This window comes from Symphalangus syndactylus, chromosome 5 (genome assembly GCF_028878055.3).
Source record: "Symphalangus syndactylus isolate Jambi chromosome 5, NHGRI_mSymSyn1-v2.1_pri, whole genome shotgun sequence".
In the NCBI taxonomy this organism is placed as follows: domain Eukaryota; kingdom Metazoa; phylum Chordata; class Mammalia; order Primates; family Hylobatidae; genus Symphalangus; species Symphalangus syndactylus.
Window position 1 is genome coordinate 22027121 of NC_072427.2, and position 22759 is coordinate 22049879.

The window sequence follows — 22759 nt, forward strand, 5'->3', positions numbered from 1 at the left end:
GCAGTGGCTGAAGAAGATACTAATTTATTCAACAAATACTTGGTGACAGCTGTTATGTGTTAGCCCTTGGTGATCTAGCAATGAACAAAACAGGCACTGTCCCTCCCTTCATGGAATTAGGCATTATAGAGGTAATTTCAAAATTAGAGAGTGGTGCATACTGTGTAAGAGTGGAACAGGGTATTATATAAAGTACACAGTGGAAGAGACCTCACCACAGTGCTGCTCACTATTGGGAAAACGAGGGTAGAAGACATTGAGAAGGGCACACAGCTTCCCTGGTTCTCTACAGACAGCCTCTCACCTTCTCAAGTGTATTCTTGGCTGACTCATGAAGTGCATGGATGTACTGGTGCTGCTGGAGCCATTAAGACTACCCTCCTCCTCTCCCAAGCTCTCTAGGTCCTGGAAACTCAAGATATTTTGCATATACACAAATACAGTTTGACAGCTTTAAAGACTTTTGAGTTCATTTAGTCTGAGCCTTTATGTTACAGCTGGGCCTGGTAATGACTATCCTAGCAGCACACAGGTAGCAGCACACAGGACTAGAATCCAGGTTGGGTGAAATGAGCACCAGCACACCAGTCTGTCAGATAATAGCATGAGCCATAAATTGTGCTGGGTACATGGTGCTTAAATGCCGGTTCAGCCAGCTAAGGCGTGAGTGGCTGCGAGAGGGGTAGGCATGGAAGACAGGAAACTGGACATCAGAATGTTCTACTAGAAAGTGACATGTTTTGGCATTGAAATGCCATTATGTACTTTTAGACACCCAGGCTTTTCCAAAGAAAAACAGGGATGCACAAATTCGTGAAGCTGACAACTAAATGTATATAGATGCTGAGAAAGGTCCACATTGAAAAATGACAACTTTGAATTTTCATAGTCTAATAGAATGCCAATCTTCTTTGGTGGAACTGTTATTCTTAGATCTGGAGTTGTTCTGTTGTGCAGAAATTCATACTTATGCCTGAAAATTAAATTTGACATAATAAAGTTTCAGTAATTCTATAGATTGACTATTTATAGAACATTTCATACTAATTTTATTCATAGTCCTGTGATTTTGCTATTTTCTAGTATTAAATGACTACCAAAGTGACAAGCCATTTCTAAAACTATATTCTCTAAACTATCTCTTTTCTAAAATTTGTCCTAAGAAACGTTTTCTTTTTTTTTTTTTTTTTTTTTAAGACAGAGTCTCGCTCTGTCACCCAGGCTGGAGTGCAGTGGCGCAATCTCGGCTCACTGCAACCTCGGCCTCCTGGATTCAAGCGATTCCCCTGCCTTAGCCTCCTGAGTAGCTGGGATTACAGGCGTGCACTACCAAGCCCGGCTAATTTTTGTATTTTTAGTAGAGACAGGGTTTCACTGTGTTGCCCAGGCTGGTCTCGAACTCCTGAGCTCAGGCGGTCCGCCTGCCTTGGCCTCCCAAAGTGCTGGGATTACAGGTGTGAGCCACTGCTCCTGGCCGAAACATTTTTCAAACATCATTTTTTCTCTAGCAATCTCTTAACCTAAGAAATTTACCTATAGCATCCTGAACTCTCTTGCATCTAAACTAGCATAAGAATAGAACATGTTTTTAAAATTTGGATTAGACATTTGAAATGGGGAACCTTGTGATTTTCCATGTGATAAAATGGGCCTCTTGGTATAAGCTCTTCTATGCACAGTTACTCCAGTTCTTAAACTTTCAAATTGAGTGGGTAGCCAGTGGGCCTGTTACCAATCAATATTATATCACTATCCATGCTCTGCATCCTGTGTACTTTGAAAAATGGCAGAGATCAAAACCTGTCACAGGAATTTCCTAACCCTGCTACCTACAGATATTTGAAGAGCTCTCCAACAGGCTAGTCTAGGCTACTGGGATAAGCACTTGGAATATGATCTAAACGTGTCAGAGGAAGCCTGCCTGTCTCTAGCCCATTTCACCTTATTTTAACTAAGCAGCTGCCAGAAGCTATATGAGTCCTTTCCTCTACTTTCTCTGCTACCACCAATAGAGTCTAATACTATGAGCCAAAAATGCAAGTCTGCTAGGAGACCTTATCCTAGGATACCTTACCTTCATTCTCCACTTGTAACGTGCGCGCGCACACACACACACACACACACACCTCTACATCTGTAAGAAACTGGCTTGGCTCTAGCATTTGGCCTGTAGCTTTTGCCCTTCCTTTGTCATTCTTCTGTTTCCACCCCTCTTCTATTCTGTCTTCTTACCCCCGTTATTCCTCCCCCTACACACGGACTTCTAGGCTTTCTTTATGCTCCCTTAGTTTTACTCTGCCCCTTGTTCTTGCCTTTCTAAAGAACAGACTTTGATCTTTAGTCTTACTTCAGGCAGAATCCCCAAATAAAGGATCTGCCTCAGTGTATGGTAATTCTTGGATTTCCCAAACTGGGTGTGAGGTTTAGTAGATTTCATTAGAGTCTTCATCTATTATCGGGGGGAAGTTGGTCTTCCCACTTATGCTTGGGCATGACACATAATGTGTAAATAACCATGATAGAAGATCGTGGGCAGAGAACATTGGATAAACATTAATAGGATTCATCAAACCAAGGAGGGTCAGAGGCCCCATTTTATAAGGTATGATAGGAAAGCAGTGTGGGGTCTTGTTTTTCAGTTTTTGAGGTGAAGGAAGGTTGTAAGCATGGCCTTCTAAGTCTGAAAGTTTATTCATTGGCCTGGGCTTCATGAGACTTTTTTTTCCCCACTATACGGAACTACTCCTTGTATAAAGACAGAGTGCCCAGCAGCAGGAGCAAACCAGAATTAGCCATAACTACTAAGCCTCTTGCCCACATTTACTTAAAAAGATGGAACTGGGGCTTCAAAGCAAACTATTGGCTTAATACTAAAGGTGAACAGAAATGAAAAATCAATCACTTAAGTGGTTAGGAATGAAATCTTTGGAGCCAGACTGCTTGAGTTTGAATCCAAGTTCCAAATCCATGTGGTTTGGATTATCTAATTGCTGTGAGGTGTGGTCTTCTTTTTATTCTTTTATTTTTGTTTATTTATTTATTTTTTTTAGAGACGGGGTCTTGCTATGTTGCCCAAGCTGGCCTTGAAGTCCAGGGCTCAAACAATACTCCCACCTCACTCCTGAGTAGCTGGGACTACAGGTGCACACCACCGTACCCAGCATTCTGATTTTTAAAATGAGATAACACAATTGTGAGAAGTAAATGAGATAATGCATGTAAGAGTACTTGGCACATAATTCTCCATAAATTTTAGCTATTTTTAGCTCAGAGAAAAGCTGTTCTTTCTCCTCTTACTTGGACTTTAGGGAAAGTGGCTGGCAGCAACTCCTGAAATGTCTTAGAATATTTGTAAAACATAACGTGTGTCTTAATTATTGCTAGTGAAAAGGTCTTGCTGTAATCTTTCAAAAGCAAATTTTAATTGTGAGTATCCAGATTTTACTTTACCTTGATGATGCAAATGTGTGCCTCATGCACCAGGAGAGGCAATTTACTCCCAGATCCTCCTGTTTAGGGACATCTTCAAAGGCCACACCAACTGTGTAGTCCAAATGCTCATCCACCTCCACCTCCCAGTAATGGTGCCCTCGGACTGGAATTAGATTTCCCATGACAGCAACACACCTGGTTTTAGAAAGTGGAAGCATGTGTGATCTGGGGTGCCCCAAGCCTGGCTGTGCAGGTCAGTGACGCCAGTTGCTGGGATCAATCAGTCGGTGGTCTACGAATGTGGTGGTAGGTGCTTCTGGATGCTTAACTTTTAAAGCACCCTTAGCTCTCAAAGCTCAGTGGGCTGATGCTGAAGATTAGAGATTATGATACTGTTTGGTAATGGGAGAGGAGGAGGCACTAAACCAACAGAACAAGTTTTGTTTGCTCTTTAAAATGGGGCTTTTGTAGAAAAAGGTTTGGTTCACTTGTTCATAAAAAAAGAAAAGGGTTGAAAATACACAACACAGCACGGTTAAGGGAACCATAAGCTTGAAGTTCACCACCATTGCTTATGGTACTAAATGAACATGGAAGGCCTTTGAGGTAGCCATCATGTTAGGGATGACTCCTGGTGGAAGACAAGAATTCAGAGGCCAGCCCAAGAAGAACAAGATAGCAGATTTCTCACAGATCATTAAAATCTACCTCCAAGGTTGCACTGGGAACAATTATACTGACAAAGATTAGAGTTATGTTCTGTTCTACATCAGCAAAGTATCAACAGAGGAAGGTTTTCAGTGAAAATCAAATTATATTAGTATCTCCAAAGTGAATGTTCTACCCTCTTCAGGAGACTCCTACATTAACCAAAATATATATAGCCCTCAACATCCCTAGAAAGACTTGTTCAGTTTAAAATTTTCTCTCTACTTTCAAAACCCCAAGTTCTTACTACCCGAGCAAAGCTTTGGGAAGGAAGTTGCATGTTGGTTAACTTCTACCTCGGTTACCTCACCTATAAAATGAGGCCATCTCTGCTTCAAGCTCCAGACTCACATTTCCACCTGTTGTTTCAAATTCCAAATGTCCCAAATGGAAATAGTCATATTCCCACCCCTCTTATCTACCAAAGTTTAGGGTGTAGTGGGGAGGGGTACATACTTCTCACATCTCCATTTTGGTTAGTAGAGTCATTATCTACCCGGTAACCCCTTGATGGAAAACTAAGACGGGAATAATGTAGTGGCTACAAGCTCACCTTCTAGTTTGATTCCTGCTTCAACCTTTAATAGCATTATACTCTTGGGCAAGTTACTTCTCTGTGTTTTAAGTTTTCTCATCCGTCAACTGGGATTGATAATAGTACAGGGCTGTTAGGATGATTGCATGAGATGAAATACATTTAGCACTTGGTAAGCACTCTATAAATATGGCAATATGATAGTCTCTGACTCATCTCCCTCTCTGTTGCCCTTTAAACAGGTGACCACCTAGCCTTGTTGGTTTTATGTGCTCAACAGCAGTTGACTTCCCTGGCTCCTCTCACCCACCCTGCCGCGTAGTCAAGCCCTCCATAGTCTCCTCTCTGGTCTCTTTGTTTCCCATCTGCCTCTGCCTTTCCCTCTCCCTCCCCAGCTCACGTTCTACCATGCACTGGAATCTTTCTGAAATGTAATCTGATCTTGTTCCCCTGCTTTAAATCCTCCAATAATTCTCACCACATAGAGGATAAAATCCAAACTTTGTGTGTGTATTGGACTTTCTCCGACTTTCCTGCCTCATCTTCCACCTCTTCCCTTCATGGATCCTATACTGCAGACATACCAAATTCCTTATATTTCTCCAAACATTATCTTTCCGGCTTCTTTCATATGTATATGTACAAAGCAATTATGTGCCTTGTTGGCCTAGAGAACTCGTATTTATCCTTCATGCTTTTGTCCTTCCAAGTCTTTGTCCTTGGGACTCCTACAATGCTTTGTCCATAAATCTACCTTACCTTTAATATGTGTGCCTTTTGCACGCACGTCTCCCCAACTTGAGATCTGAGTCTTAGGTGGGTAGGGACTGTATCTTCATCTCTTTATCCCCCAGGACAGCACAGTGTTTCACAGGGCAACAGATATATTGGCAACAGGATATTAAAATGGGACTCTCTAACTCAATTTGGCTGGATCCCCAAAAGCCAAGAATCAAACAATGGGTGTAAAGAACTCCTGTATTTCATGGTGAGATGTTAGAAATACACCCCCTAGGCAGAGGTTTAGAAGGAGAGAGCCAAAAACTGGGTTCACAGCTTTTCAGTGTAACAACAAAGGATTGAAGTTGAAGATGCTTGAGGCTTTGTCTGCCCAGAGAGCTTTCTTATTCACACAAAGGAAGAGTGAAGTAGCAGTGGCCTCATCTAAGGTGTGTGTTTTTCCAGGAACAGGTGTGACTGGAAACCACCACAGGGATGCTGTCTTAGTGCTGTTTTTGAGGGGGTCCTGTCCAAGAGGGCTTCCTGTGAGGGTCAAAGAGACCTCAGCAGAAAGATGCTAGAGTTGTGTGGATGCAAAGGTTGAAGGGTAGGGAGGGGGACTGCCTGGGCCCACAGCTGCAGTCAGAGGGGCTTATGACAATGCCCATGAGAGTAGCTTTAAATGTTGCTTTGGTGCCAGTCAGGCAATACCTTTATTGCTTCTTACTCCTCTCTACACCCCCCAAACCTGGGTTGAAAGGGCAGAGGAGGAAAGGACAAAATTTTTTCCTCTGCACCTGCTGTTTCACACTGACACTTGCATACAGTAGCTGCTTAACCCATGTGCAGTAAAAAGGCTAGCAGGAAGCCAGGGTCAGAGGAAGAGCCAGGACCCAGCTAAGGAGGCTGGATAGTTTTCCATCAGTGGCCCTTCCAGCCCTAATACGAGAGTCCCTTTGCTTCCCTAGAAGATCCTCTTGACTCTAAAAATCAACCTACCAAGAACTATTTTTGCCCTGGATATCAGGAAGCTGAGAGGCCATATTTATGTTTAATCCTAGAAACTGAATTAGCCCTTGAAGTTAGCCTGTGTCCTTTCTTTTCTCCCATTGCTTTGATTTTTCTATTTCAGTGTTTTTATTTGCCCCTTATTTTGTCGGTTAAGTTTGGAAAGAAGTAAGGAATATGTAAGTAATTTCAACATGTGTTGTGTACCAAACTCTAGAAATAGCTGGACCAGCCAGACAGCCTCTTTGGTGGGCCACCCCGCCCACAGGTCATGCATCAGCACAATTATGGTTTTCCCCAACTTTGGAACAGACTCACTCCATGGCCAGTTTTCCATCAGGAGTTTTGCTGTAAGGTACCACAGTGCAGGAGAGAGAGCACTGGGCTGACCGGTGGGAGACCTGGGTCCTTGTTTCTGTTCTCCCACTAGCCTACAGCATGACCCCTGTGAAGCAGGAGAACAGGGTCTGGGGGCAGGGAATCTAAGGACTTCCTAGAACTAAATTAAATGGAAAAACCCCAACCTTCTAAGTCCAAGTAAATAGCTTTGTATTTCAGCACGGCAGGAAACATCCTCTTCATTTGCATAGGGTGTACACCAAGTAAATGACTTTGTAACTTCACTTTAGCCTTTTCATATACATAGGGTGTACACCAAGTAACCAGTGGGAACCTCTAGAGGACATTTAAACCCCAGAAAATTCTGTAACCTGGCCCTTGAGCCGCTTGCTTGGCCCACTCCCACCCTGTGGAGTGTGCTTTCGTTGTCAATAAATCTCTGCTCTTGTTGCTTCATTCTTCACTTGCTTTTTTTCTTGTTGTTTCATTCTTTACTTGCTTTTTTTTTTTTTTTTGAGAAGGAGTCTCACTCTGTTGCCCAGGCTGGAGTGTAGTGGTGCCATCTCTGCCCCCACAGGTTCAAGCAATTCTTCTGCCTCAGCCTCCCGAGTAGCTGGGATTACAGGCACCCACAACCATGCCCAGCTAATTTTTATATTTTTAGTAGAGATGGGGTTTCGGCATGTTGGCCAAGCTGGTCTCGAACTCCTGACCTCAGGTGATCCGCCTGCCTCGGCCTCCCAAAGTGCTGTGATTACAGGCATGAGCCACCGTGCCTGGCCTCTTTCCTTGCCTTGTTTGTGCATTTTGTCCAATTCTTTGTTCAGAATGCCAAGAACTTGGACACCCTCCACTAGTAATTCCTGTCCCACCCTCATGACCTCTGGCTGCTCCAGCTCTGGCAGCCTAGGACCCAGGGACCATGCCCTCCCAGGGGACCGTGCCCTCCCCTGACCTCACCATCCCAGGGGGCTCTTCTGCCCGCACCTGCCGGACCCCTCTTGCCCACACTCCTCTGGGTCCCCTCCCCATTAGGCTCCTCCCTCCTCACTCATTTCTAGGACTCCTTTTCCCTCAAGGCTGCCTCCGTGCCATATTCGGATTTGACCTGAGTAACAGTGCACCTTTGGGAAGTTCACAGAACACCCTTGTGAGCGGTTGACAAAGTACCTGGTGAAGCGAGTGTCGCTGGGTGACAGCTCCCTGGTGGGGGTTCTCCTTTCACTTCGTACGACTGTAAGTCCATCTTCAGAAATGGTCAGCCAGGGATGGCAGGTGTCCTTGTTTAGGCGAAAGTAGCTTCCTGTGGGAGGAGGAACACACAGAAGACCCGCAGCCAATCACTTGCTTTCTCCACGTGGGCGGTGGTCGCTGGCTTAGCTTCGTGTGGGATACACCTAAGCCTGGACCTGGCCTAGTAATAGGCGTCCAGTTAACAAGGATGGCAATTAACACTCATTGGGCAGTCTTGTGTGCCTAGTATCCCGTTCAATCCTCACGACGACCCTTAGAAACAGGTGTCACTATTTCCATTTTGTAGATGAGGAAACGGAGGCACAAGGTGGTTAAGAAATCAGCTGGCAAATGATAGAACTTAAACTTGAATCCCAAGCCCCTCTGATTCCAGAGGCTGTGCTCTTCACTTCTAGCTGTAATGCCTGTATATGGATAAGAATTTCTAACCTATTTGCCAAGGGAAATAGGAATTGAGGGACTTCTTAATGATCCATTTGACTTGCAATTAGGGCAGTGTGGGACACCCCTGAACTCCTTCTGGCCTGACTTGCCACATGTCCACATCTGTGCATATTCATCAATTTCCCAGTGAAGTCATAGCAGCACTGGGTCTGCCACAGAGTGGCCACTTTGGGTCCCAGAGACTGTGTGGGCTGGGGCACAGACCTATGGTGTGGACTGTAGCTGGCTCGCTCCTCACGCTGGGGCCCCCCATGTTGAGGGCTCGCACATAGATAATGTAGCTCCGCCCCGGCTGCAGCTGCACCAGGGACGCGCAGGTCGGGATGCCCACAACAGACCTGTACAAGGAAGCAGAGCTGCAGTCAGAATGGGGCTAGGACACCCGGGCCCAAGCACCAGGCATCCCTTTCAAAGTTGGAAGGTTTAACTCACTCTCGCGCTCCTGTCCTCTGACCCACACTTAACAGCAGCACAGCCAGAAGTGTTGGCTCCCCCTCTGCATTCCCTCCCACAGTCTCTGGTCTGCTTTTCTCACTGCGTTGCTACTTCTTGTGTTTGTGGCTGTCTCCTCTCCAAGTCCCTCATTCTGGTTTCCCAGCACCCAGCACCGCGCTTGGCATATGGCTAACACTGCATCATGGAGTGTGCATGCAGTAGAATCCAGTGTGTCTCTGTCCGTCTGTTAGGATCATAATGTCTCTGAGGTCAGGGGCTGAGTAACGCTATTCTTAGTACAGTACTGGGCCCATAGAAGGCCCTCAGTTCAGCCAGGTGCAATGGCTCATGCCTGTAATTCCAGTACTTTGGGAGGCTGAGGCAGGTGGGTCACTTGAGGTCAGGAGTTCGAGATCAGCCTAGCCAACATGGTGAAACCCTGTCTCTACTAAAAATACAAAAATTAGCCAAGTGTGGCGGCAGGTGCCTATAATTCCAGCTACTCAGGAGGCTGAGGCAGGAGAATTGTTTGAACCTGGTAGTTGGAGGTTGCAGTGAACCGAGATCATCATGCTACTGCCCTCCAGCCTGGGTGACAGAGTGAGACTCTGTCTCAAAAAAAAAAAAAAAGGTCCTTGATTAATGTTTATGAACAAACAATTCTGACTGGAGCTGAAAGGGTTAACTACTGTTAACCCCCTGAGAACAGCTGCCTATTGGAAATAATCCAATCTATTTAAATTGTACTATACAGAAATACAAGCTCATAATTGCCACTGTTTATATTGCTGCGGTTGCCAACCCCCATGTCAGTCCAGTGGGCAAGAGAAGTCTTTAGGATGATGCCCATTTACCAGTACAACACCCTCACCTAGATGAGGCCAAGTTGTCCAGGTTATCTTCAGGCTGTAGCTCTGGGCCAGAGGGGCACTTTTACTTATGCATTCAATAAATATTAACTAAACTCCTTAGGCTCCAGGCACTGTATAGGGAGGCCCTCAGGAAAAACAAATGTAGTTCCTGCCCTCATAGAGCTTACAGTCTAGATGGGAAGAGCAGCATTCTTCAGGCAATCACTGGAAGGAATGTAAGATGGTAACCAAGACAAGTTGACAGTGTGCTGTAGTGTATAATGGTGGGGGGAGGATGGCTTTTGAGCAGAGCTCTGAAGAATGCTGAGGAGGTAACTGGAAGAAAGAGGGACAGAGGAGTCTCCTACATAGGAGAAGCATGTGCCAAGGCCCTGTGGCAGGAAGGAGTGTGAAAAGTAGGAGGAACTCAAACATGACCAATGTGGTGGGAGCTTGAGAGGGAGGGGAGCTGGTGTGGGAGGAGCTGGAGAGGCAGGAAGGGGCCAGAGCCTGTGCAGGAGTTTTGCCTTTTCTTCAGCAATGGGTCGCCATGATTGGATTTGTACTGGAAGAATACACACCAGCTCTCAGGTCATCTCTCAGGTTACTGACCAGCCCTCTGATGACCTAATCTTTGTGAGTTGGTCCCAGGTGTCAAGTGCTCCTAAAGTATCAGCATAAATTGCAAAGGAAACCTGAACCATTACGATGGCCAGAACCACTGGACACACTGCCCCACTCCTGAGTATCTCCAGAGTGGATTACCAAAGTCAGCCTCCATGTGGCCATGGACACACAGATTCCACCTGGAACAGATGGATGGGTGGCATATGGCCACGTTTCAAGCCTGGCATTTAGCATAGAAGAATCTGCTTCCCTAACAGTTGACACCAACCCCTCTTCATTTCTCCAGCTCCAGGGCAGTGCACCGCTGTGTTCCACAGCAGGGGAGCCCCTGGTCCTGGTGGCTGGTACTGGCCTGCCTGGGTGGTTCATCCCCTTTCACAAACTTCTGTAAACCAGAGGGAAACCTATGCCTCCTCCATCGTAGGCTGCTGTAAACGCATAGGTTCTGCGAGCCCTTGTGGTCACTGAGTCCAACCCTTATCAATTTGTGAACCCCTCCAGCTCTCTGAGAATGAAGGGTGAACATGAGCTTCCAGACAGTCTTCTATGATAGATGAAACATTCTTTGTACATTGAGCTGCAATCTCTTTTGTTTTTGCCTATGGCTTTCACCCTCTCCTCTCTGAATTCTAGGTAGGTGGGTCTTTTAGTTCCTCCAGCAGCTAACGTCTGCCCCAGGGCCTGTGTCCATGCAGCCCCCTCCCCCCGAAGCACCCCTGCATTCGCTGTTCTTGGGGCTCAATCTTTTCCATCTGTTCAGGTCTCAGTTTAAACATCTTCTTTATCCAAAGTGGATCCTCACCTCCACCACCATTCTCTGTTTCATTACATTTCTTTTTCCTTCCTAGCACTGCATATTTTACACATTGGTTTGTTTTCTTGCCTTTTGTCTATTTCCCCACCAGACTGTCAACCCCATTAGGGCAGGAAATTTGTCCATCTAGTTCCCAGTGCCTTGCACAGGACCTGACACCACCCAGGCACTCAATGCTTGTTGAATGAATGAATGAATGAATGGGAAACCTTACTTGAGCTAAAACAACAACAACAACAAAACCTGAGGTTCAACCAACTTATTCATTCACTCATCATTCACCTTCAGTAATAGCATTCCAGCTACTTCTCATGAACACTAAGCAACCAAAAATTGAGATTCCTGCGTATCAAAAATGCCAACCTTCTCTTCAGACTCCATATACTTCCTAAGCCATGTCACTGTATCAGGTGTCAGGGCTCTTGTGCCCAGCAAATGCCCTCATGACTCACTCAGTTACACCCGAGGCGTCTGGACTTTCAGCCTGGGTCAGCTCCACAGTGTACGAGTCCACAGGATTCAGGTTCCCAGACTCCCAGCAAATCAGCACAGCCTCTTCACAGCTCCTTATCTCTTTGCTTTTAATAATGGGGGGAGAAGGTGCTAAATATGGGAGAAAGGGAGAGATGAACAACTGTTGTGTTCATTTCCAGCCATTTTGTTCAGAGCCATGGACAAACATTACAGCCACCTTCTTCCTCCCACAAAAGAGATTCAGTGCAATAAAAAGGAAATCAGGGAATCCCTTCCAGATGTTCCTGAAGTAGAAGATGGTTGCAAGGTTTAAATGTCAGTGTGACCAAGAGTAGCAGTTTTTTATATTTTGAGACTAACCATCAGAAAATGTCACTGTCACTGTCGGCTGAGTGCAGTGGCTCACGCCTGTGATCCCAGCAGTTTAGGAGGCCAAGGCGGGTGGATCACTTGAGGTCAGGAGTTCGAGACCAACCTGGCCAACATGGCGAAACGCCATCTGTTCTAAAAATACAAAAAAAAAAAAAAAAAATCAGACGTGGTGGCAGACACCTGTAATCCCAGCTACTTGGGAGGGTGAGGCAGGAGAATCACTGAGGTTGCAGTGAGCAGAGATCGTGCCACTACACTCCAGCCTGGGCGGGACTCATCTCAAAAAAAAAAGAAAAAGAAAATGTCACTGTCAAACTAGGCATGTAGATTTTGTGTGTGAAATAAAAGAAAAAAATATACACAGCTCTTCCTACCCTTCTGAATGAAATCAAGAGCCCTGCCATGTCTAGAAACCCATGACTCCTGTGTCCCCTTGAATGAAAGCCCTGCTATAGGAAATGAGTAGCCCATTACCTGTCATGTACACTGCACGCTCGCTAGAGGGGCTGGGGCCAGCCCTGTTGTGAGCTGTGACCCAAAATTCATACTGGGTGTTTGGCACAAGGTTTGTCACTGAGCAATATGTTTCTTTGATGGTCACCGTAAACTCTGGGGAAAAAAAAGATAAGAATTCAACCCTAAAAACTGGCCAAGTGGCTTCAAATTTATTATGCCAAATCCCACAGTAGTAGATTACAAAACTGGCTATAAATTCCTCCCATCCCTGTATGCACTCCCTCTGCAGCATGACTTTGCTGCTCCTTCCATTCAGAGCTTCCTTCCTTCTCTCTATTCCTTGAAACTGGGCTTAGCTATGTGACTAGCTTTGGTCAATGGGGCAATAGCAAACGATGCAAGCAGAGGCGTGGGAAGTGCTGGTGCACAGGGGCTAGCCCTCTTGCTGCTGGGGATGCTTCCACTACCATGTGAGCAAGCCCAGGCCAGCCTCCTGGAGGATGTGAGACCGCAGGGAGAGAGACCCCAGCTGCCCAAGTCCTCCTGGCTATCCTATCTGAGATGACAGTAAATGAGGCCATCCTAGACCAACCAGCCCTACCCAAAGTGGTTCAGAATAGAACTGTTTGGCCAGCCCAGAGAATTACAAGAAATAATAGGGCCGGGCGCAGTAGCTCGTGCCTATAGTCCCAGCACTTTGGGAAGCTGAGGCAGGTGGATCACGAGGTCAGGAGATTGAGACCATCCTGGCTAACGCAGTGAAACCTCATCTCTACTAAAAATACAAAAAATTAGCTGAGCGTGGTGACATTTGCCTGTAGTCCCAGCTACTCAGGAGGCTGAGGCAGGAGAATCACTTGAACCTGGGAAATGGAGGTTGCAGTGAGCTGAGATTGTGCCACTGCACTCCAGCCTGAGCGACAGAGCAGGACTCCATCTCAAATAATAATAATAATAAATAAATAATAAATGTTTGTTATTTTAAGACACTAAGTTGTGGGGGTGGGGAGGGGGTTTGGTTATGCAGCAAAAACTGACACAACTCCAGACTTCCCCAGAATCTTGAAAGGCAGTGATAACTCCTTAATTTACCTTCCGATATCAGTTCCTTTATAGCAAAATGGTCACTTTGAAAGATCTTTATAGATTGCCATGACACAGCCCCAATACAATGGCTTCTGTGTATCTGCAGGGGGTGCTAACAGGGTTGATTTGTGGCAAAAGCTGGGGTTAATCAAGTCTGACTTCCTAGTCCCCAACCTCCCTTTTCAAAGCTCCTCGCCCCTCTCCATGTCCTCTTGAGTCCTTATTCTGACCACTCTCACCCTCCCTCATCATCACTTAAATTTACTCTTACTTTTCTCAAGAATTCCCCTTCTTTCCTGGGCAGAAACACCATCCTCAGCTTCTGAAACTCAGCCCTCCACCTGCATGGTCTGGTACAATGAGCGGAACTTGGGGCAGGACGCCTACACACCTGATTCACATCCTCGTTCTGCCATAACTCACTGTGTCCTCACAGACAGCTTCTTTCTCTCTGAGTCTCAGTTTCCTCATCCCTAAAATGGAGATCTCTAAGTCTCTTTCCAGCAATCCCACTCCAACCCCACATGCCCAGGACAGGCGCTGTCAGGATGGCCCTGATCCCTTGAAATCTTCAGATGTTCAACTGGGGCTCTTCTGTTGTCTGACCCTCCCTCCTTAAGAGAGAATGGCTTATTGATTATTGTAGTGTGGGGGGCCCTACCCCAGCTGTAACCCCACACCAGCCAGTCCCATTTCCGGGGAAAAGAATGTTGGCCAAGAGCTGCCCAGAGTGGAGGCCGGGGGCCATCTCAGGAGTTGTCTCCTCCTGGGAATGTGGAGCTGATCACCAGCAGCCCTTCCAGGCTGCAGAGGCCCCCTCACCCCTCATGGCATCTGCAGATTAATCCTCCAGTTTCTCCTGCAGCACAAGGCTGCTGTGACAGGAGCACCAGCCTGACCCTCAGATGCCAGGACAAGCTAGAACCCAGCCAGCTCAGCAGGGCCTCCTTGACAAGGGGCACCCCTGTCCCCTCCTGCACACAGGGCAGCCAGAGACTGGTCCCAGGGACAACTCTGACCCAATGGCTGTAGATATGCTCCAGACCCCTTCACCTTGCCTTGCTGTCCTCCCCAGTCAGGCCCCAGCGCGCCTTGCTAGCCCTTTCTGCCCTGTTCACCTGCCTGCATCCAATCCTCTGCATGTGTAGACCCATCCTGTCTCTACCATCCCAACTGCCAGGAAGACGGCCCAGGCCCCTCAGGGGCCTGAACCATTCCCATGAGCATGGGCTTGTTCCTGGCAGAGCCTCACCTGCTCGGTCCTTCCCAGGTGAGCTGTCCTGCACTGGCCGGTAGGACAGCTGATAGCTCTCCACAGTGTCGTCGGAGTATAAGCTCCAGCACACTCGGACTGAGGAACCTGTGGCTGAGTTAGGGACCTGTGGATTTATGACTGGAGCAGAAGGAGCTAGGAAAAGAAAAGAAAAAAAAAGAGGAACCTCTAATAGAGGTGTGGGGTAAGAGTGGCCCCTTTCCCATGACTATTGATCCCCCCATTGAATCCACAGCCTTTGGGAATGGAAGAGAAAGTCCAGAGTAGACAAGGATGGGGACACACAGCCTCTGAACCATGAGTCTGCAAAACACAACCAGTATATCTATTCTTGCTTTGACAAGTGCAGATGAGCTTAGGGAGCAGGGGTCGGTGACAGGGACTCAGGCCAAGGCATAGATTGCGAGTCCTGCTTCAGGTTGTGGGTGCTCTGGCCCTTCCGTGGCACCTAAAGAGGCAGGACAACCAGGATCACAGCACTGCTGCCTCAGCAGAGAGAAAGAAGCCTTCAACAAGGAGGCTCTGCTTTCATTGATGGTGTGGGGAAAGGGGACATCCAGGGAACGTCTCCCACATTAGTGAGAGAAGATGGGGGTGGCCCAATTGTGCTTTTCAGAACCAACATCTTTAGAGTCCACCTACTAAGTGAATACTTTTCTTCTCTGTAGGTGAGTACTTCTATCTCCCCCACCCCTATACAATCTCACACACACAATCAAGAATAAGAACAAGTGGTGTTTTTCCTCCATAATTCTTTCTGTCTCTCTCTTTGAGACAAAGTCTCGCTCTGTTGCCCAGGCTGGAGTGCAGTGGCATAATCTCGGCTCACTGCAGCCTCCACATCCCGATTCAAGTGATTCTCGTGCCTCAGCCTCCCGAGTAGCTGGGACTATAGGCACACACCACCATGCCCAGCTAGTTTTTGTATTTTTAGTAGAGACAGGGTTTCGCCATGTTGGCCACGCTGGTCTCAAACTCCTGACCTCAAGTGATCTGCCTGACTCTGCCTCCCAAAGTGCTGGGATTACAGGTGTGAGCCACTTGTGCCCAGTCCTTTCCTCCATAATCCTTCTCCTATGGCAGCATCTCCATCCCAGACTTTTAATATCCTTAGTTTCAAAGGTTGAAATTGATCAACCCATGTAAGAGCACAGCTGAACTTAAAGGAGTTGACTTAGTTTTGGTTCATCCTTTGCTTTCTGGTCAGGGGCTGAAAGATCATAATGTGACAGAGGTGAGGAGGAAGACAAATAACTTATATCCCCAATGACAAAGTCCAGGGTTCACAACAGATGCCCTGCTAGACACTGTCAAATACAGCTTCACCTGGAGATGCAGTGTAAGAAAATGGATGGTTCTGGGAGCTTTAAACCCCTCAGGAAGCACTAGATGCAGGCGGGAAGGTGATGATTTATGTGAGATCTGGACACAGAAAGGTGAAGAAAAATGTCGCTGCTTCTCAAGCACGGATTTGGGCAACAGTGCCTTTCCTTCCCAATGACTAATGATTATTTGGGCAGCACCATTCCTAGATGGGGAAAAGAACCATCCAGTGGACATCATAGCTCTGTGAAATCTCTCCTTGACCCGGTGATTCTAAGAATGGTCCCCAAGATCTATGATTAAAGATTTGCATTACAGTATGGTTTACAATGTTAAAAAAAATTAGAAACACCCCAGTATCCAACAATTGAGGATTAAATAAACAAATGAAAATATGTAGGCACTAAAGTGATATTGTAAAAGAATTTATCAGGGTGAGAAAATATCTATCAAAATTATTTTGCTAAAAAAACAGCAGATTTCAAAACAGAATGACTCAATTTTTATAACAAAAATACTGTGCAAGGAGAAAACCTAAAATGCTATACACAACATTGTCCACAATCATGTTGTTCAGTGTTGGTGAGAAAGGGAAAGCAAGCAGTTGAAAAATGAGGAATTACAGACTATCCTTATAAATAAGTAATCACAATAATATTTTATTTTATTTCGATTTTTTGAGACAGGTTCTTACTCTGTCACCCAGGCTGGAGTGCAGTGGGCCAATCATAGCTCACTGCAGCCTCACTCTTGGACTCAAGCAATCCTCCCACCTCAGTCTCCCAAGTAGCTGGGGCTATAGGTGTACGCTGCCACACCAAGCTAATTTTTAAGATTTTTTTTTGTAGAGATAGGGTCTTGCTATTTTGCCTAGGCTGGTCTCAAACTCCTGGGCTCTAGCAATCTGGCCACCTCAGCCTCCCAAAGTGCTGGGATCACAGGCATGAGCCAGCACGCCTGGCCAGCAATAATACTTTAAAGAGCTACTTGGCACCATGTAATATGTTGTACATAAGTTATCTCATTTAATTCTCACCATATTCCTATGAGGTATTATGATGTCCATTTTTACAGATGAAAAAACCAAGACTCAGAGAGGTTAGGTGAATTGTCCAGAGTCACACTGCTAGGAAGTGGCAGCATTGGGATTCTCACGAGCTCCATAGAATTCCAAAGCCCATCTCTTAACCACTATGCTAAAAACAGATACCCAGGAGGAACCTCAGAGAGGTCAGCCTCTGTACTCACTTATGAGCTAAAGACAAAAATAGGAAGTTAGAGGGAAAAAATACTTGTTTCTAAATCCTTTTTTTTTTTTTTTAGACGGAGTCTCACTCTGTCACCAGTTTGGAGTGCAGTGGTGCGATCTCGGCTCACCGCAATCTCCGCCTCCCAAGTTCAAGCCATTCTCCTGCCTCAGCCTCCTGAGTAGCTGGGATTACAGGCGTGTGCCACCACAGCCAGCTAATTTTTGTATTTTTAGTAGAGACGGGGTTTCACCATGTCGGCCAGGATGGTCTCTATCTCCTGACCTCATGATCCACCCGCCTCGGCCGTCCAAAGTGCTGGGATTACAGGCGTGAGCCACCGCGCCTGGCCCTATTTCTAAATCTTTATGATTTTTTTCAGACTTTGACGTTTCCTACTCAAAGCTCAGGGAGTCTGCAGGGTTTTCTACAATAAAATCATATAATCTGGCTGGCCATGGTGGCTCACGCCTATAATCCCAGCACTTTGGGAGGTCGAGGCAGGTGGGTCACGAGGTCAGGAGTTTGAGACCAGGCTGGCCAACATGGTGAAACCCCGTGTCTACTAAAAATATAAAAAATTAGCCAGGCATGGTAGCGGGTGCCTGTAGTCCCAGCTACTCGAGAGGCTGAGGCAGAAGAATCGCTGGAACCCAGGAGGCCGAGGTTGCAGTGAGCTGAGATTGCACTATTGAACTCCAACCTGGGTGACAGTGTGAGACTCTGTCTCAAAAAAAAAAAAAAAAAATTCATATAATTCGCAAACAGAGGCAATTTCCCTTTTTCCTTTTCAGTTTGGATGCCTTTCTGTCTTTCTCTTGCCTAATTGCTCTGGCAAGGTCTTCTGGCACTACATTGAATTGGAGTGTTGAGAGTGGGCATCTTTGTCTTGTTCCTGATCTTAGAGGAAAAGCTTTCAACTTTTCACTACTGAGTATGATGTTAGCTGTGGGATGTCATATATGATGTTTTTTGTAATGTTTGCTCTAATCTTTATTATTTCCTTTCTTCTGCAAAATTTGGGCTTAGCTTGTTCTTTTTCTAGTTTCTAGAGGTGTAAAGTTAGGTTGTTTATATGAGCTCTTTCTTTTTAATGTAGGTGCTTATTGCTATAAATTTCCCTTGTAGCACTTCTTTTGCTGCATCCCATAAGTTTTGGTATGTTTTGTTTCATTTTCATTTATCTCAGGGTTTTTAAAATTCCCTTTTGATTTCTTCTTTGGCCCCTTGATTGCTCAGGAGTGTGTTGTGTAATTTCCACATATCTGTGAATTTTCCAATTTTTTCTTGTTATTGATTTCTAGTTTCATACCACTGTGGTTATAAAATATACTTGAGGCCAGGCAGACTGACTCAGGCCTGTAATCTCAGCATTTTGGGAGGCTGAGGTAGGAGGATTACTTGACACCAGAAGTTCAAGAACAGTCTGGGCAACATAGTGAGACCTCATCTCTACAAAAACATTGAACACATTGGCTGGGTATGGTGGCATGGGCCTGTAGTCCTAGCTACTTGGGAGGCTGAGGTGGGAGGATTTCTTGAGCCCAGGAGTTGGAGTTTGCAGTGAGCCATGATCACACCACTGTACTCCAGGCTGGGCAACAGAGCGAAACCCTATCTCAAAATAGTAATGATAATAACAATAAAAGATACTTGATATGATTTCATTCTTTTTAAATTTGTTAAGGCTTGTTTTGCGGCCTAACTCGTTATCTAGCCTGGAGAATGTTACATGTGTGCTTGGGAAGAATGTGTATTCTGCTGCTGTTGGATGGAATGTTCTGTATATGTCTGTTAGGTCCATTTGATCTATAGTGTTAAAATGCATCAAAAAGAATAAAATACTTAGAAATAAACTTAACTGAGGAGGTGAAAGACTTGTATACTGAAAACTATAAAACACTGATGAAAGAAATTGAAGCAGACACAAAAAAATGGAAAGGTATCCTGCATTCATAGATTGGAAGAATTAATATTGTTAAAATGTCCATATTATGCCAAATGATCTACAGATTCAAGGCAATGCCTATCAAAATCCCAACAGCATTTTTTACAGAAAAAAAAAAAAATCCCCAAATGTATATGGAACCACAAAAGAACCCAAGTAGCTAAAGCCATCTTGGGAAAGACAAAGCTAGAGGCATTACACATTCTGATTTCAAAATATATTACAAAGCTACAGTAATTGAGACAGTATGGTACAGGCATAAGGACAGACACATAGACCAATGAAACAGAATTGACAGCCCAGTAATAAACCCATCCAAACGAACTTTGCTAAGGATGACAAGAACACAAAATGGGGAAAGGATAGTCTCTTCAACAAATGGCATTCGGAAAACTGTGTCCACATGCAAAATAATGAAATTTGATCCCTATCTTACACCAGAACAAAAGTAAACTCAAAATATATTATTAAAGACTTAAATATAAAACCCTGAAACTATATAACTTCTTAAAGAAAACGTAGGTGAATAGCTTCTTGACATTGGTCTTGGCAATGATTTCTTTTTTTTTTTTTTTTTTTTTTTTTTTTGAGACGGAGTCTCGCTCTTTCACCCAGGCTGGAGTGCAGTGGCGCGATCTCCGCTCACTGCAAGCTCCGCCTCCCGGGTTCACGCCATTCTCCTGCCTCAGCCTCTCCGAGTAGCTGGGACTACAGTCGCCTGCCACCACGCCCGGCTAATTTTTTTTGTATTTTTAGTAGAGACGGGGTTTCACCGTGGTCTCGATCTCCTGACCTCATGATCCGCCCGCCTCGGCCTCCCAAAGTGCTGGGATTACAAGCGTGAGCTACCGCGCCCGGCCGGCAATGATTTCTTAGATTTGACACCAAAAGCACAAGCAACAAAACAAAAAATAGGCAAATGGCACTACATCGTACTAAAATAGCCTTTGCGTAGCAAAATAAACCATTAACAGAGTGAAGAAACAACCTACAGAATAGAAGAAAATATTTGCAAACTATCTGATAAGAGACTGGTATACAAAAAAAATAAGAATCTTCTACAACTCAATAGCAAAAATCCAAACAGATTAAAAAATGGGCAAAGGACTTAAATAGATATTTCCCCAAAGAAGACATAATAAATAGCCACCTTGTATATGAAAGAGTGCTCAATCTCTCTAGTTATCAGGAAAATGCACATCAAAACCACAATGAGATATCACCTCATACCTGCTAGGATGATATTGTCAAAAAGCGAAAGGAGGCCGACCGCGGTGGCTCAGGCCTGTAATCCCAGCACTTTGGGAAGCTAAGGCAATCGGATCACTTGAGGTCAGGAGTTTGAGACCAGCCTGGCCAACATAGTGAAACCCTGTCTCTACTGAAAATACAAAAAATTAGCGGAGCGTGGTGGCGGGTGCCTGTAATCCCAACTACTCAGGAGGCTGAGACTGGAGAATCACTTGAACCTGGGAAGTGGAGGTTTCAGTGAGCCAAGATCACGCCACTGTACTGCAGCTTGGGTGACAGAGCAAGCGTCTGTCTCAATTTAAAAAAAAAAAGTGAAAGGTAACAAACAGTGAGAATGTGGAGAACTGGAACCCTTATATACTGTTGGTGTGAATGTAAAATCATGCAGCCACCATGGAAAACGGTGTGGTGGTTCCACAAAAAATTTAAAATAAGCTGGTTGTGGTGGTGTGTGCCTGTAGTCCTAACTACTCAGGAGGCTGAGGTGGGAAGAGCATGTGAGCCCAGGAATTTGAGGCCAGCCTGGGCAACATAGCAATACCCTGTCTCTGAAAAAAAAAAAAAAAAAAAAAATATATATATATATATATATATCAGAACTATTATATGATCTAGTAATACCACTCTGGGTATGTATTCACCAGAACTGAAATCAAGATCTCAAAGATACCTGTGTTCCATGTTCATTGCAGCATTATTCACAATAACCAAGACATGGAAACAACCTCAACGTCCATCAATAGATGGATGAATTTTTAAAAGTATGTGTGTGTATACGTATGGAATATTATTCAGCCTTAACAAAGAATGAAGTTTTACCATTTGTGACAACATGGATGAATCTTGAGGACATTATGCTAAGTGACATTAGCCAGTCACAGAAGGACAGATACTCCATGATTCCACTTACATGCGGTATATAAAACACTCAAACTCTTAGAAGCAGAGAACGGAATGGTGGTTGCCATGGGCTTGGAGGAAGGGGGAAATGGGGAATTGTTGCTCAGTGGATACAAAGATTAGTTATACAAGATGGGTAAGTTCTAGAGGTATGCTGTACAACACAGTACCTGTACTTAACAATATTGTATTGTACACTTTAAAATCTGTTAAGAGGATAGATCTCATGTTAAGTGTTCTCATTGCAAGAAAGAAAAAAGCTCTGGGTAGTCTGAGCCTGCCACGAAGTACACACACGGGTGAGCACCTGGAATGGTGTTAATGGAGCCCATCAGCTGCTCCACATCAGAGAAATCCAAGGTCTGGTCTTCAAACTCAGGCTGTGCAGAGATTTCCATGTCTGTTTTTGTTTTCAGGAATTTCCTGAGTCTGTTGGTATAAAAAGACACGCTGACTAGAATGGAGGGGCATTCTCCTTAGGGTATATCTATAGTGCTGAGTCACTGTCATAAACGAAGAGGGACTCTTTGCTGAACTTTCATTTAGTTACAAACAGCTGCTGGCTGCCATCTACCATCTTTTTTGGAGATTGACCTAGGGGTCATCAATGGGGATGGGTGGGATTGGTTTGTGCCTTTGAGGGAGAGGAGAAAGGGTAAGGCCATGTCAGAGGGTGGGTAGAGGGCGATCTGCCAGCAAGATCCAGAACCACACCCTCTGGAAGATCTCTTAGGTGCTAACCTGGGAGTTCCCACTCTCAAGTCGCTCCAGGCCCAAGAGGTACTGAGGGTCCAGACTCCCCGGGCTTCCTCTCCACATGGTCAAGTGCCCTCAAGTTGCTGATCATGGGACTCGGGGTCTCCTTGTATCTGCTTCCTGGCAGTCACAAGGTTTGTAAATGGCAGAGGCAGAATTCGAAACCAGGGCCAGGCACAATGGCTCACACCTGTAATCTGAGCACTTTGGGAGGCCAAGGCAGGCAAAGCACCTGAGGTCAGGAGTTCGAGACCAGCCTGGCCAACATGGTGAAACTCCGTCTCTACTAAAAATACAAAAAAATTAGCCAGGATGGTGGGGGACCCCTGTAATCCCAGCTATTTGGGAGGCTGAGGCAGGAGAATCACTTGAACCTGGGAGGCAGAGGTTGCAGTGAGCTGAGACCTCGTCATTGCACTCCAGCCTGGGCAACAAGAACGAAACTCTGTCTCAAAAAAAAAAAAAAAAAAAAAAAAAGAATTTGAAACCAGTTTCATCTTTGCCAA

General features: G+C 45.4%; 1 protein-coding gene and 1 long non-coding RNA gene across 2 annotated transcripts in view; one reads left to right on the forward strand and one right to left on the reverse strand.

Moving 5' to 3' along the window:
* Positions 1–22759, forward strand: part of LOC129482136 (uncharacterized) — a 58437-nt gene that overhangs the window by 5965 nt on the left and 29713 nt on the right. The gene's annotated exons all lie outside the window — the stretch shown is intronic.
* FSD2 (fibronectin type III and SPRY domain containing 2) overlaps positions 9–22759 on the reverse strand; it is a 49329-nt gene continuing 26578 nt past the window's right edge. The window contains exons 6-13 of the mRNA XM_055277392.2: positions 21805–21926; positions 14808–14963; positions 12488–12622; positions 11620–11770; positions 8645–8778; positions 7913–8045; positions 3451–3627; positions 9–973 (exon numbers count right to left, since the gene is read on the reverse strand). Of these exons, the coding sequence (XP_055133367.2) occupies positions 724–973; positions 3451–3627; positions 7913–8045; positions 8645–8778; positions 11620–11770; positions 12488–12622; positions 14808–14963; positions 21805–21926 (1258 nt within the window). The 3' untranslated portion in view covers positions 9–723. The remainder of the gene's footprint in view (positions 974–3450; positions 3628–7912; positions 8046–8644; positions 8779–11619; positions 11771–12487; positions 12623–14807; positions 14964–21804; positions 21927–22759) is intronic.